The 15,137-nt window shown below is 42.5% G+C and overlaps 1 protein-coding gene across 2 annotated transcripts in view; it reads left to right on the top strand.

Annotated features, from left to right (window-relative positions):
- The window catches only part of LOC132506147 (S-adenosyl-L-methionine-dependent tRNA 4-demethylwyosine synthase TYW1), a 263,328-nt gene extending 255,514 nt beyond the window's left edge, over window positions 1–7,814 (top strand). Inside the window, exons 16-17 of one of the 2 annotated variants that reach the window (XM_060124639.1) lie at window positions 5,399–5,453; window positions 6,251–7,814. In XM_060124639.1, the coding sequence (XP_059980622.1) occupies window positions 5,399–5,404 (6 nt within the window). In that variant the 3' untranslated portion in view covers window positions 5,405–5,453; window positions 6,251–7,814. Of the gene's footprint in view, window positions 1–5,398; window positions 5,507–6,250 lie in introns of those variants that run through there. The other variant, XM_060124638.1, reaches the window with a different exon arrangement.
- The last annotated feature ends 7,323 nt before the right edge of the window (window positions 7,815–15,137 follow it).

Consider the following 15,137-nt stretch of genomic DNA (forward strand, 5'->3'; position numbering starts at 1 on the left):
AGGTTTTTGTTTTGGTTTGGTTTGGTTTGGTTTTGGTATTGATTCTTTTTGGAGGCTTGTTAAGCTTCTAATATATGATGTTTGATGTTTATAATTAAGTTTGGAAACATTTTGGCCAATATTCTTTCAAATATTTTTTATTCTCTATTCTCCTCTTTTCTCTTGAAACCCCAATTATACATATATTAAGATGTTTAATATTCTGGCTCTATTTGGTATTTGATATTGAGGTTCCATTCGTCTCTTCTTTAAATACTTTACTCTCACAGATTCTTTTTGGATAATTTCTATTTATTTCTCTTTAAATCAATAATCTTTCTTCTTTTTTCCCCCATGTGATCATCTGTTAATCTCATGCTATTATTTAAAAAATTTTTTTTCATATATTGTATTTTTCAGTTCCAGGGATTCTACTTGGTACCTTTTTAGAGTTTTTGTATCTTTTCTGAGATTCTCTGTCTCTTCCTCCAGTATATCCATTCTTCTCCTAAAACCCTTTAACATATTTATCACTTAAAGTCCTTTCCTCCTAAATCCTAAATGTGGATCTTCTTTGTTGACTGCTTTTTTTCTTTTGACTTGTCATCACATTTTCTTATTTCTTCATATGTATCATACTTTTTTATTGTAGAGACATTGTGGTTGATTCATTGTAGAGAATCTGGATTCTGTTATCTTCCTCTGAAGAATGTTGGGTTTTGTTCTAGCAGATCTAGCAGATCTGCTGTCAGATCACCTGAATTTTGTGAAGGCTTGGTTTTAGGCTTTGTTAGGATGGGTCTATTTGAATTTTGCTTTTAGTTCTAAGGTACAGCACTTAGTCCTGGGATGTGCTTCCTAATCATAGGGCATGGCCGTTTTAGAGTTTTGTTGAAAAGCTTGAAGTGTTTACCAAACTCCTCTAATTTGGAGAGACTTGAACTCTGAAGTGTGCCTTTCTATTGAAATTTCTGCCCAGCCTTTTCCGCCTTCCAGCTATACTTTTCCTGTGGGCTCAGTAGAGTCTCTCCCTGTGGATATGCATTTACAGAGTCAGCAAGGACTTGAGGGGGTATCCATATATAGATTTTTGGCCCCCTCCTTTCGCATATTTTCCCCACCTCTCAATTGCAAACTTCTCTGGCAGCTCCAAACTCTCATCTCAGATTCTCCAGCCTAATAAGACTGCTCCTTTTTGCTTGGACTCCAGTCCTCATGCTCCAGGCAGACTGGGGAGTGCCTTCAGGAGAAAAGCTGGTTAAATGTGAGTCTCACAGAGTTTACTTCCATTCTTTCAAGGCTTGCATTCCCCTAATTTCTGCCTGCTTTTGGTTACTCTCTGAGGACATTATACAGTTATTTTAATATTTTGTCCATAACTTATAGTTGTCAGCAAGTGGGTTTCATCTGATACAAGCTACCCTGCCATTATCAGAGCTGGAAGAAAAAAAGAATTGATAAATAAAGTAGTCATGTCTACTGTCACTACTTCTATTCCATATTATAATGGGGGTCTTAACAAGTACAATAAAACAAGAAAAAAGGAAAGGTATATGAATTAGAAAGGAAGAAACAGAACTTGAATGATTTGCAGATGATATGAAAATCCAAAATAATCTATAGAAAAAGCCTTTATAATTACTATAATTAGTAAGAGTTAAGGAAGGATGCTAGGTATTAGCACAGTATTTTAAAAATCTGCTGCTTTCCATCAATCAGCTTCAGGTCTCGTAAACTATACTTTAAGAACATGAAAGATTTGTCTCAGATTTGGAGCAACTTTACCATCCCAATTCTTGTTCAGATTTATCCGCTTTCTTGAAGCAATCTGAGTTTTGTTCTCTGCTGTTTGCTACCAGAAGAGCTTTGGCAAAAGAGAAGAGATTTCTCTGTGATCAGATATAGAGAAGATGGACAAGGGGTCCCTTGCTCATAGCGGGTGGTGTGGGCCTGCTGGAGTAGAGTGAGGAAGCTAAACCAAAAATGAGCTCTTTGGAGGCAAAAACTGTATCTTTTTCACTGCTGTACCCCCAGCTGCTAGCACACTGGGTCTGATGCTGACTAAGTCAATGTCTATTGGTGGAACATGGTTGCTCTTGATAAGTATTTGAAGGTCTCACATAGAAGAGGAACTGACTCAACCTGCAGAGGACGTCAGTGCCATCTGAGGACAGAGTGATCAGAGTTGGAGGACCTTGAACTCCTGCCCAGAAGGATTCAGGCAGTGGTTGAATGAATACCTGGTAGAGGTTTAAAGAAGAGATTCAAACAGCAGCTAAGAATTTGTACTTTGACCTTCAGGGTGGAAAATGGAAGAAAAACTGAATAGTATTATGGTAGCCAGCCTCTGAGATGGCCCTCAGTGACTCTTGCCTCCTGGTTTTCATGTCCTTGTGGTCCCTCCCGCATTGACTTGGGGCTGGCTCTGTGACTGATAGAATATGGTGACAGTCATGTAGGTGACTGACTAAGACCAAGTCATAGAAGGCATTGCAGCTGTTAGCTGAGTCTCTTATATCATTCACTCTGGGGGAATCCAGCCCTCAGGTGGTAAGGACACATAGAGTCTTGTGAGAGGCCCATGTGGAGAGGAACAACCTTGCCAGCATCAGCTTGCCAACTCTGGGAGTGGGCCACCCAGCAAGCATACCCTTCTGCCCCAGTCAAACTTTCAGATAATTCCAGCCCCAGCTGATATCTGATTACAGCCCCCACAGGAGACTCAGAACCAGAACGACTGTGGGATCTCACTCCAGTTCTCTTTCACTAAGGATCTATGCTGTTTTTACATTTTATCATCTCCCTCTGGGTTGCCTTTGACTTGCCACCAGAGATAAGTGTTCTGGGCAGCGTCCCAGTCAAGGATCTCCTGGAGGACAAGGATCATTGCCCCATGTTTGTATTACTATTACTGCTAGCTCAATGCCTACACAGTGTAGGTGCCCTTTAAATTGTTTCTGAATAATGAACAAATAAAGGTGAGTCTGTCAGAAACAGGTCCTCTGGCTCTTTGGTGTCTCTTCATATTCTTCTGATTTTTAGTCTTCCTGACATACTACTCAGCAAAGGGCAGGATAGTGTATCCCTAAGATGCAGGAAAATTCATCTGTTGAAATAGGGAGTTTTCCCAAATTCCACAGCTCTGTTATTTTGGGGATAATTGCTTCTTGCAATAAGCCCCAGATTGATACATTACCAGAAAACTATACCCACAAAGCACAGCTAAGCATTTCTGAAGCTGAGGTATCTAGTGACTGTTGGTGCAGGTACACAAATCGATTTACCTCATCTTAGAAATAATACAATACCACCTCCATTAGCACACAAAAAGTTTGGATAAATAGAATTTATTTTCATTCTGATTTCCAATAGTAACCAAAATGTTTGAGGATGGCCCAGAAAGCCCTGAAAGATCCAGAAAAGATGCTGTAAGAACTATGAAAAGAAGAATTAATCCAGAGCATAAATGAACCTTGAAAACATTATGTTAAGTGAAAAAGGCCAATTACAAAGGACCACATATTGTGACTCCATTTCTATGAAATGTCTAAGATAGGCAAATCTGTAGAGACAGAAAGTAGATTAGTGGTGGCCTAGGGCAGGAGAAGATTGGGGAGCTGGGGGATGACAGCTAAGGGATGAGGAGTTTCTTTTTGGGGGTGATAAAAATGCTCCAAGATTAGGTTGTGATGATGGCTGTAAAATTATGTGAATCTATTAAAAACCATTGAATTATATACCTTTAGTGAGTGAATAGCATGGTATGTGAACTATATCTGAAAGCTTTAAAAAATAATTATTGATGTGCAGCTAAATTTTTATATTCATCTCGTTTATCCACCCAGTTTAGTCTCTGAAAATATGTTAGTCATCAGTGATGGAGATGATGACTTTCCAAGGACCAAACATATCATTGTCCAGACATCATGGATAGCACCCATGTAGAGACATGTCTGTTCCAGCACTTGGCAGTCAGTCTGTCTTCTGATCATTATCATGGTTTTTGTGAGGGGCTCATCTGTTGTTCCCATTCACAGATAATGACCAGGCTGGGAAAGAAGTCAGTGTTCTCATTCTCATCACCAGCCCCACTGCTGGAGCCATGGAGACAACAACTGGAGGTTGGCATGGTGTCTTCTAGCCCTGCTGCCATTTGTTTGGGGTCTGCAAGAGCAGCCCCAGGACAAGACAAGTAGGAAGGCTTTGCTTCCAATTCTTACCCAACTGGCATCCAAGATCTGCCTTCTTCCAGTTTGTACAATGGCTCCTGTAGTAAGCACCTTGAGGAAGGTGGCACTTCCCAGAACCAGTAATCTCAGCAATCTGAGGCAAAACAATATCCATCTTTGGAGGAAGCATCCCTGGCTAGAAACTAGGAGGCTTGCCTTCTAGTCCTGGCCCTGCTATTTGAATTGACCTAAATCACTCCCTGAGTTCTCACTGACCTTGGGTGTGTCAGTAAATCAAATTTCATACGGGAATCAATGCTTAGAACTGTAAGGTCATCCTCAGTTCTAAATTCCACGAGCTGTTGGTTTACCCTCTTGGCGACAAACGTATTTCACCTGTTGAGGGCCGACAGAAAAGGCAGTGGATCTCCACTTGTCTCTTTCCTATTTGCTGTCTCTGCTGCTTGTAATTGCCGTAGTTTGAAGAGCTTTGGTTACTTTGCCTACTGCCCAGCCAAGGTGTCTGAGCCTTTGTGCCCCCAAGGAGGGGTGAGGCCGGGGGGGTGACGGGGCTCCAGAGAAGCTGCCTTTGACCGCTTGAGCCCTTTGTTTGGTCTCCATGGTTTGCCCCATATCTCAGGCAAGGGATATGGGGCAAACCATATCCCAGTGTCACATGATGGGATTCTGCCCATTATGTGACATTGGCAGGAAAGGAATGTAACTTAGGGCATCTTGGATGGCATAGTGCTTGAAAGAGCATCTCAGTGTTTTCTTGCTACCTGCACGTAGTGATGCTTGGTGTTCTTTCAGGGTCTTCGGTCACTTAGAGAGAGGAAAACAACACAGTTGTCTTCAGGGATGCTCCTTTCTAGTCCTCTGGGTCCCATTATCCCACTGGTCCCCATTGCAGAGGTTCCTCCAGCAGAAGAATGGTTTGCACGCAGCAGGCCTGAAGACCCTTGTGAGGAGCCTCATTGAATAAGCCTAGATGGAAAGAACCCTTGTCGAGCTGCCAAGCTGTGCTTCAGCATATGTAATACATGTTCATCGTACAAAATATGGATGATACAAGCAAAGAGAAGGAAAAAGTTACCCATAGTCTCACTGCTTAGAAGCCACAGTAATCAATCATTTCCCATTTTGAGCATTATTTTAAGAACTAGGCACTCTGCTGTGTAATTGCAAACATTATGTAATGTAATTTTACAACACCTCTCTGAAGTTTGTGCTATTATTTCCCTCTGCAGAGATGAAAACTGGGGTTTAGAGAAGTTAGACAACATACCCAAGGCAGCACAGCCGGTAAGTGGCAAAGCTGAGATGAAAATCCAAGCCTGGCTGACTCCAGGGTCGATGTCATATGTAATCTAATTTCCTAACATTTTGTAGTCTTCTCTGCCAGTCTTTTTGTCTGCACAGTTTTTGTATCTTTTTATCCTTGCATAATCATGGTCCTGCTGGGTTTTCTGGGGGTCTTCTACCTGCCAGACCCCCAAGCCCTCGGGGGTTCTTGGCTGTTGGATCTCTGCAGAAATCCACACCCTAGAAACCGTTTCTGGAGGACTCTAGTGCACTCTACCAATGTGGCAGGTCTGTTTCTGTTTGGCAAGGAGAAGACAGAGTCTCTTTTTCAATCTTTCTTCAGTCCTTAATCTCTTAAAGCTTTACTTGCAATTCCTTTGTCTAAAAAGCAAAGACCAAAGAGAGTTACCTGTGTCTCAGATGATCTCCACGGGCTGGTCCAGAGAGCCATGCAAGGAGCCAGGAGGGCTGGCCACATATGCCGGCTCAGGCATGTGTGGGCTCCCCAATACCTGAGGCGTACAGTAAGGACATTGGGTACACATCCCGGCAGCCCTGGGATGGCGGAGTGTTGAGGAAGGGTCTGTGTGGGGCCCCTGCAGGGAATGCAGCCAGATTCTACCTCATGAAACTGCAAACGTCCCTGCCCAGGCAGGGGGCTGCAGTTTGGGGCTGCAGCATGGATACAGCACCCTGTACAGGGCATCTCTCCACCAGGCCTTCCCTCCCATCCTCACTGACTCCTGGAGCTCGCTCTATCGCCACCCCCCACCCCCGTGTCTTTTTGTTCCTTCCAGTTTTCAGGAACATCAAATAAAGGCTCTTTCAAGAGGCTCCCTTGAGGCCAACAGCCAAGAAACCACATTTCGTTCTGCCGTTCCAGCAGACGAGCCAGCTTGATGGGATTTGGCCCCTTTAACAGAGAGAAGCTCTTCCCTGAGATTAGACTGTTTTGGGCCTGATCCCTCAACTTCGTAGGACATCAGGCTTAAGCCATGAGAAAAATATTATAAAGAAAAAGTGAGGGAGACCTTCAAGATGGCGGATGAATAGACGTGTAGATCACCTTCCTCCCCACAAATACATAAAAAAATACATCTACATGTGGAATAACTCCTACAGAACACCTACTGAACGCTGGCAGAAGACCTCAGATTTCCCAAAAGGCAAGAAACTCCCCACATACCTGGGTAGGGCAAAAGAAAAAACGAAACACAGAGACAAAAGAATAGGGACGGGACCTGCACCTCTGGGAAGGAGCTGTGAAGGAGGAAAAGTTTGCATACACTAGGAAGCCCCTTCAATGGCAGAGACGGGGGTTGGCTGGGGGAAAGCTTCAGAGCCACGAAGGAGAGCGCAGCAACAGGGGTGCAGAGGGCAAAGCAGAGATTCCCGCACAGAGGATCGGTGCCGACCGGCACTCACCAGCCCGAGAGGCTTGTCTGCGGGGCGGGCGGGGGCTGAGAGCTGAGGCTCGGGCTTCAGAGGTCAGATCCCAGGGAAAGGACTGGGGTTGGCTGCATGAACACAGCCTGAGGGGGCTAGTGTGCCACAGCTAGCCGGGAGGGAGTCTGGGAAAAAGTCTGGAACTGGCTAAGAGTCAAGAGACCATTGTTTCACAGTGCGGGAGGAGAGGGGATTCAGAGCACCGCCTAAACGAGCTCCAGAGACGGGCGCGAGCCGCGGCTATCAGCGCAGACCCCAGAGATGGGCGTGAAACCCTAAGGCTGCTACTGCAGCCACCAAGAAGCCCGTGTGCAAGCACAGGTCACTATCCCCACCTCCCCTCCCGGGAGCCCGTGCCGCCCGCCACTGCCAGGGTCCCGTGATCCAGGGACAGTTTCCCCAGGAGAACACAAGGCGCGCCTCAGGCTGTTGCAATGTCATGCTGGCCTCTGCCACTGCAGGCTCGTCCCGCATTCCGCATTCTGTACTCCTCCCTGCCCACAGCCTGAGTGAGCCAGAGCCCCCTAATCAGACGCTCCTTTAACCCCCTCCTGTCTGGGCGAAGAACAGACACCAGAGGGCGACCTACACACAGAAGCAGGGCCGAATCCAAAGCTGAGCCCCTGAGAGCTGTGCTAACAAAGAAGAGAAAGGGAAATCTCTCCCAGCAGCCTCAGAAGCAGCAGATTAAATCTCCACAATCAACTTGATGTACCCTGCAACTGTGGAATACCTGAAGAGACAACGAATCATCCCAAAATTGATGTGGTGGACTTTGGGAGCAACTGTAGACTTGGGGTTTCCTGTATCTGACTGACTAGTTTCTGATTTTTATGTGTATCTTAGTATAGTTTTTAGCTCTTGTTATATCATTGGTGGATTTGTTTATTGGTTTGGTTGCTCTCTCCTTTTTTTCTTAAAAATACTTTAAAAACTTTTTTTTTAATAATATTAAAAAATTTTTTACTTTAACAACTTTTTAATTCAATTTATTTTATTTTATTTTATTTCTTTTTCTTTCTTCCTTTTATTCTGAGCCATGTGGCTGACAGGGTCTTAGTGCTCTGGCTGGGTGTCAGGCCTGAGCCTCTGAGGTGGGAGAGCCGAGTTCAGGACAATGGTCCACCAGAGACCTTCCAGCCCCATGTAATATCAATCGGTGAGAGCTCTCCCAGAGATCTCCGTCTCAACACTGAGACCCAGCTCCACTCAATGACCAGCAAGCTCCAGTGCTGGACACCCCATGCCAAACAACTAGCAAGACAGGAGCACAACCCCACCCATTAGCAGAGAGGCTGCCTAAAACCATAAGTTCACAGACACCCCAAAACACACCACCAGACATGATCCTGCCCACCAGAAAGACAAGATCCAGCCTCAGCCACCAGAACACAGGCACTAGTCCACCAGGAAGCGTACACAACCCACTGAACCAACCTTACCCACTGGGGGCAGACACCAAAAACAAGGGGAACTATGAACCTGCAGCCTGCGATAAGGAGACCCCAAACACAGTAAGATAAGCAAAATGAGAAGACAGAGAAACACACAGCAGATAAAGGAGCAAGGTAAAAACCCACCAGACCAAACAAATGAAGAGGAAATAGGCAGTCTACCTGAAAAAGAATTCAGAGTAATGATAGTAAAGATGATCCAAAATCTTGGAAACAGAATGGAGAAAATACAAGAAATGTTTAACAAGGACCTAGAAGAACTAAAGAGCAAACAAACATTGATGAACAACACAATAAAGGAAATTAAAAATTCTCTAGAAGGAAACAATAGCAGAATAACTGAGGCAGAAGAATGGATAAGTGACTGGAAGATAAAAGAGTGGAAATAACTACCGCAGAGCAGAATCAAGAAAAAAGAATGAAAAGAATTGAGGACAGTCTCAGAGACCTCTGGGACAATGTTACATGCACCAACATTCGAATTATAGGGGTCCCAGAAAAAGAAGAGAGAAAGAAAGGGACTGAGAAAATATTTGAAGAGATTATAGTTGAAAACTTCCCTAATATTGGAAAGGAAATAGTTAATCAAGTCCAGGAAGCACACAGAGTCCCATACAGGATAAATCCAAGGAGAAACACGCCAAGACACATACTAATCAAACTATCAAAAATTAAATACAAAGAAAAAGTATTAAAAGCAGCAAGGGTAAAGCAACAAATAACATACAAGGGAATCCCCATAAGGTTAACAGCTGATCTTTCAGCAGAAACTCTGCAAGCCAGAAGGGAGTGGCAGGACATATTTAAAGTGATGAAAGGGAAAAACCTACAACCAAGGTTACTCTACCCAGTAAGGGTCTCATTCAGATTTGACAGAGAAATTAAAACCTTTACAGGCGAGCAAAAGCTAAGAGAATTCGGCACCACCAAACCAGCTTTACAACAAACGCTAAAGGAACTTCTCTAGGCAGGAAACACAAGAGAAGGAAAAGACCTACAATAACAAACCCAAAACAATTAAGAAAATGGTAATTGGAACATACATATCGGTAATAACCTTAAATGTTAATGGATTAAGTGCTCCAACCAAAAGACATAGACTGGCTGAATGGATACAAAAACAAGACCCGTACATATGCTGTCTACAGAGACCCACTTCAGACCTAGGGACACATACAGGCTGAAAGTGAGGGGATGGAAGAAGATATTCCATGCAAATGAAAATCAAAAGAAAGCTGGAGTAGCAATTCTCATATCAGACAAAATAGACTTCAAAATAAAGACTATATTGGGCTTCCCTGGTGGCGCAGTGGTTGAGGGTCCGCCTGCCGATGCAGGGGACACGGGTTCGTGCCCCGGTCCAGGAAGATCCCACATGCCGCGGAGCGGCTGGGCCCGTGAGCTATGGCCGCTGAGCCTGCGCATCCGGACCCTGTGCTCCACAACGGGAGAGGCCATAACAGTGAAAGGCCCACGTACCGCAAAAAAAATAGTAATAATAAAGACTATTACAAGAGACAAAGAAGGACACTACATAATGATCAAAGGATCAATCCAAGAAGAAGATAAAACAATCGTAAATATTTATGCACCCAACATAGGAGCACCTCAATACATAAGGCAAATGCTAACAGCCATAAAAGGGAAAATCGACCATCGAAATTGTCGAAAATCAAATTGTCAAACATCGACAATCATAGTAGGGGACTTTAACACCCTAGTTTCACCAATGGACAGATTATCCAAAATGAAAATAAATAAGGAAACACAAGCTTTAAATGACACATTAAACAAGATGGACTTAATTGATATTTATAGGACATTCCATCCAAAAGCAACTGAATACACGTTCTTCTCAAGTGCTCATGGAACATTCTCCAGGATAGATCATATCTTGGGTCACAAATCAAGCCTTGTTAAATTTAAGAAAATTGAAATCGTAGCAAGTATCTTTTCCAACCACAGTGCTATGAGACCAGATATCAATTACAGGAAAAAAACTGTAAAAAAATACAAACACATGTAGGCTAAACAATACGCTACTAAATAATCAAAAGATCACTGAAGAAATCAAAGAGGAAATCAAAAAATACCTAGAAACAAATGACAGTGAAAACACATGACCCAAATCCTGTGGGATGCAGCAAAAGCAGTTCTAAGAGGGAAGTTTATAGCAATACAATCCTACCTCAAGAAACAAGAAACATCTCTAATAAACAAACTAACCTTACAGCTAACCTTACAATTAGAGAAAGAAGAACCAAAAAACCCAAAGTTAGCCAAAGGAAAGAAATCATAAAAATCAGATCAGAAATAAATGAAAAAGAAGTGAAGGAAACAATAGCAAAGATCAATAAAACTACAAGGTGGTTCTTTGAGAGGATAAACAAAATTGATAAACCATTAGCCAGACTCATCAAGAAAAAAAGGGAAAAGACTGAAATCAACAGAATTAGAACTGAAAAAGGAGAAGTAACAACAGACACTGCAGAAATACAAAGGATCATGAGAGATTACTACAAGCAACTATATGCCAATAAAATGGACCACCAGGAAGAAATGGACAAATTCTTAGAAAAGCACAACCTTCTGAGACTGAACCAGGAAGAAATAGAAAATATAAACAGACCAATCACAAGCACTGAAATTGAAACTGTGATTAAAAATCTTACAACAAACAAAAGCCCAGGACCAGATGGCTTCACAGGCAAATTCTATCAAACATTTAGAGAAGAGCTAACACCTATCATTCTCAAACTCTTCCAAAATATAGCAGAGGGAGGAACACTCCCAAACTCATTCTATGAGGCCACCATCACCCTGATACCAAAACCAGACAAAGATGTCACAAAAAAGAAAAACTACAGGCCAATATCACTGATGAATAGAGATGCAAAAATCCTCAACAAAATACTAGCAAACAGAATCCAGCAGCACATTAAAAGGATCATACACCATGATCAAGTGGGGTTCATCCCAGGAATGGAAGGATTCTTCAATATATGCAAATCAATCAATGTGATAAACCATATTAACAAATTAAAGGAGAAAAACCATATGATCATCTCAATAGATGCAGAGAAAGCATTTGACAAAATTCAACACCCATTTATGATAAAAAAAAAAACCTCCAAAAAGTAGGCATAGAGGGAATTTACCTCAACATAATAAAGGCCATATATGACACACCTCAGCCAACATCATTCTCAATGGTGAAAAACTGAAACCATTTCCACTAAGATCAGGAATAAGACAAGGTTGCCCACTCTCACCACTATTATTCAACATAGTTTTGGAATTTTTAGCCACAGCAATCAGAGAAGAAAAAGAAATAAAAGGAATCCAAATTGGAAAAGAAGTAAAACTGTCACTGTTTGCAGATGACATGATACTATACATAGTTAATCCTAAGGATGCTACCAGAAAACTACTAGAGCTAATCAATGAATTTGGTAAAGTTGCAGGATACAAAATTAATGCATAGAAATCTCTTGCATTCCTATGCACTGATGAAAAATCTGAAAGAGAAATTAAGGAAACACTCCCATCTACCATTGCAACAAAAAGAATAAAATACTTAGGAATAAACCTACCTAAGGAGACAAAAGACCTGTATGCAGAAAACTATAAGACACTGATGAAAGAAATTAAACATGATACAAACAGATTGACAGATATACCATGTTCTTGGATGGGAAGAATCAACATTGTGAAAATGAATATACTACCCAAAGCAAGCTACAGATTCAATGCAATCCTTATCAAACTACCAATGGTATTTTTCACAGAACTAGAACAAAAAATTTCACAATTCTTATTGAAACACAAAAGACCCCAAATAGCCAAAGCAATCTTGAGAACGAAAAACGGAGCTGGAGGAATCAGGCTCCCTGACTTCAGGCTATACTACAAAGCTACAGTAATCAAGACAGTATGGTACTGGCACAAAGACAGAAATATAGATCAATGGAACAGGATAGAAAGCCCAGAGATAAACCTACGCACATATGGTCACCTTATCTTTGATAAAGAGGCAAAAATATACAATGGAGAAAAGACAGCCTCTTTAGTAAGTGGTGCTGGGAAAACTAGATAGCTACATGTAAAAAATGAAATTAGAACACTCCGTAATACCATACACAAAAATAAAATCAAAATGGATTAAAGACCTAAATGTAAGGCCAGACACTATAAAACTCTTAGAGGAAAACATAGGCAGAACACTCTATGACATAAATCACAGCAAGATCCTTTGTGACCCACCTCCTAGAGAAATGGAAATAAAAACAAAAATAAACGAATGGGACCTAATGAACTTAAAAGCTTTTGCACAGCAAAGGAAACCATAAACAATATGAAAAGACAACCCTAAGAATGGGAGAAAATATTTGCAAAAGAACCAACTGACAAAGGATTAATCTCCAAAATTTACAAGCAGCTCATGCAGCTCAATATCAAAAAAACAAACAACCCAATTCAAAAATGGGCAGAAGACGTAAAGAGACATTTCTTCAAAGAAGATATACAGATTGCCAACAAACACATGAAAGGATGCTCAACATCACTAATCATTAGAGAAATGCAAATCAAAACTACAATGAGGTATCACCCCTCACTACTCAGAATGGTCATCATCAAAAAGTCTAGAAACAATAAGTGCTGGAGAGGGTGTGGAGAAAAGGGAACCCTCTTGCACTGTTGGTGGGAATGTAAATTGATACAGCCACTATGGAGAACAGTATGGAGGTTCCTTGAAAAACTAAAAATAGAGCTACGATATGACCCAGCAATCCCACTACTGGGCATATACCCTGAGAAAACCATAATTCAAAAAGAGTCATGTACCACAATGTTCATTGCAGACCTATTTACAATAGCAAGGACATGGAAGCAACCTAGGTGTCCATCAACAGATGAATGGATAAAGAAGTTGTGGCACATATATACTATGGAATATTACCCAGTCATAAAAAGAAATGAAATTGAGTTATTTGTAGTGAAGTGCGTTGACCTAGAGTCTGTCATACAGAGTGAAGTAAGTCAGAAAGAGAAAAACAAATACCATATGCTAACACATATATATGGAATCTAAAAAAAAAAAAAGGTTCTGAAGAACCTAGGGCCAGGACAGGAATGAAGACACAGGCGTAGAGAATAGACTTGAGGACACGGGGAGGGGGTAGAGGAAGCTGGGACAAAGTGCAAGAGTGGCATTGACATATATACACTACCAAATGTAAAACAGATAGCTAGTGCGAAGCAGCTGCATAGCACAGGGAGATCAGCTCGGTGCTTTGTGACCACCTAGAGGGGTGGGATAGGGAGGGTGGGAGGGAGAAGCAAGAGGGAGGGGATATGGGGATATATGTATACGTATAGCTGATTCACTTTGTTATACAGCAGAAGCTAACACAACATTGTAAAGCAATTATACTCCAATAAATATGTTAAAAAAATTAAAAAGTTAAAAGAAAAAAAGAAAATTTGAGTTAAAAAATAAAGTGCTCCGAACTCTGCTTTCTGACTTGTGCTGAGAATAATAACAGATAAGATTGTGTCAGAAATCCAAGCTCCAGGAGCGCCTGGAGCCACACACTCAGCAAATGTGTCTTGTTTTGAAGTTAGAGAAGCTATAACGATTCTTTCTGGTAAAGAGGGAGTCATTTTCCCTTTTTTCTGCGTGTTTCCAAAGTGGAGATGCCCTCTGGTCTGTGTCCTGGAGGAGGCGTGTTGGGGTGAAAACCTCCACACCCGTTCCCACCACTTACTCAGTTCTTCACCTGCGCGGGGAGTGGCTGATGTTCTCTCAGATCCCATCAGGCCTTGGTCCACGTCATTGGGGGTTGTCACTGTTCTTCCGAAGCAAAAAATATTCCACCGCATCTCTCTAGGCCGTCTGCCTCCTGGGTGGGTAAGAGAGTCCATGGGCTCTCCTCGGCGTCTGACTCCCGTGAGTATGCACACTTGGGTCAGGGTAGGGGCCCGTTTTGAGAAGTAACTGGGTGTATGAGTCCAGCCTGGGGTGCTCCATGAAGCTGGCAGGGTATGAGGAGACCGACCAGGAATATAGCCCAAGGCACATGTGCTAACATAGTTTAGCAGAAAGCCCTATTCTTTGGAGTCATTGGTACCATCTGGCCCACTAGTAAGGATGATCCTCTGGTGTCCATTTAGCACCCCCATTGTGTGTGTTCTCTTACCAGCGAGAATCTTGAAGAAAGAGGAGAGTGAAACTTGGGTCCTCTGACCTCCAGCGACTTCCAAAGTACTTGACCTTGAACTCATGCTCCAGCTGCCCTCCATGCAGGTCTTACTTTCTCATCCCCTGTGGGGCGGTTTTCTTTCCTAGAGTCAACGTCCAGAAGAAGCTTCTCCAGTCTTTATCATATGTGTCAAACTTTTATAACCTCCTTTTGATCCTTTTCCTATGCCTACTCCTCTTTTCTTTTCTCATAACACTTTCCCTAACTTGACTATCTCTGCCAACCTTTATCCATCCCTGACCCACATCAAAAAGCAAGTAGAGGGCTTCCCTGGTGGTGCAGTGGTTGAGAGTCCGCCTGCCAATGCAGGGGACACAGGTTCGTGCCCCGGTCCAGGAAGATCCCACATGCCGCAGAGCGGCTGGGCCCGTGAGCCATGGCCGCTGAGCCTGTGCGTCCGGAGCCTGTGCTCCACAACGGGAGAGGTCACAACAGTGAGAGGCCCGCGTACCGCAAAAAAAAAAAAAAAAAAAAAAAAAAAGCAAGTAGAGATACACCCACATCTATGATGATTATGCTTA

This window comes from Lagenorhynchus albirostris, chromosome 15 (genome assembly GCF_949774975.1).
Source record: "Lagenorhynchus albirostris chromosome 15, mLagAlb1.1, whole genome shotgun sequence".
Taxonomy (NCBI): Eukaryota; Metazoa; Chordata; class Mammalia; order Artiodactyla; family Delphinidae; genus Lagenorhynchus; species Lagenorhynchus albirostris.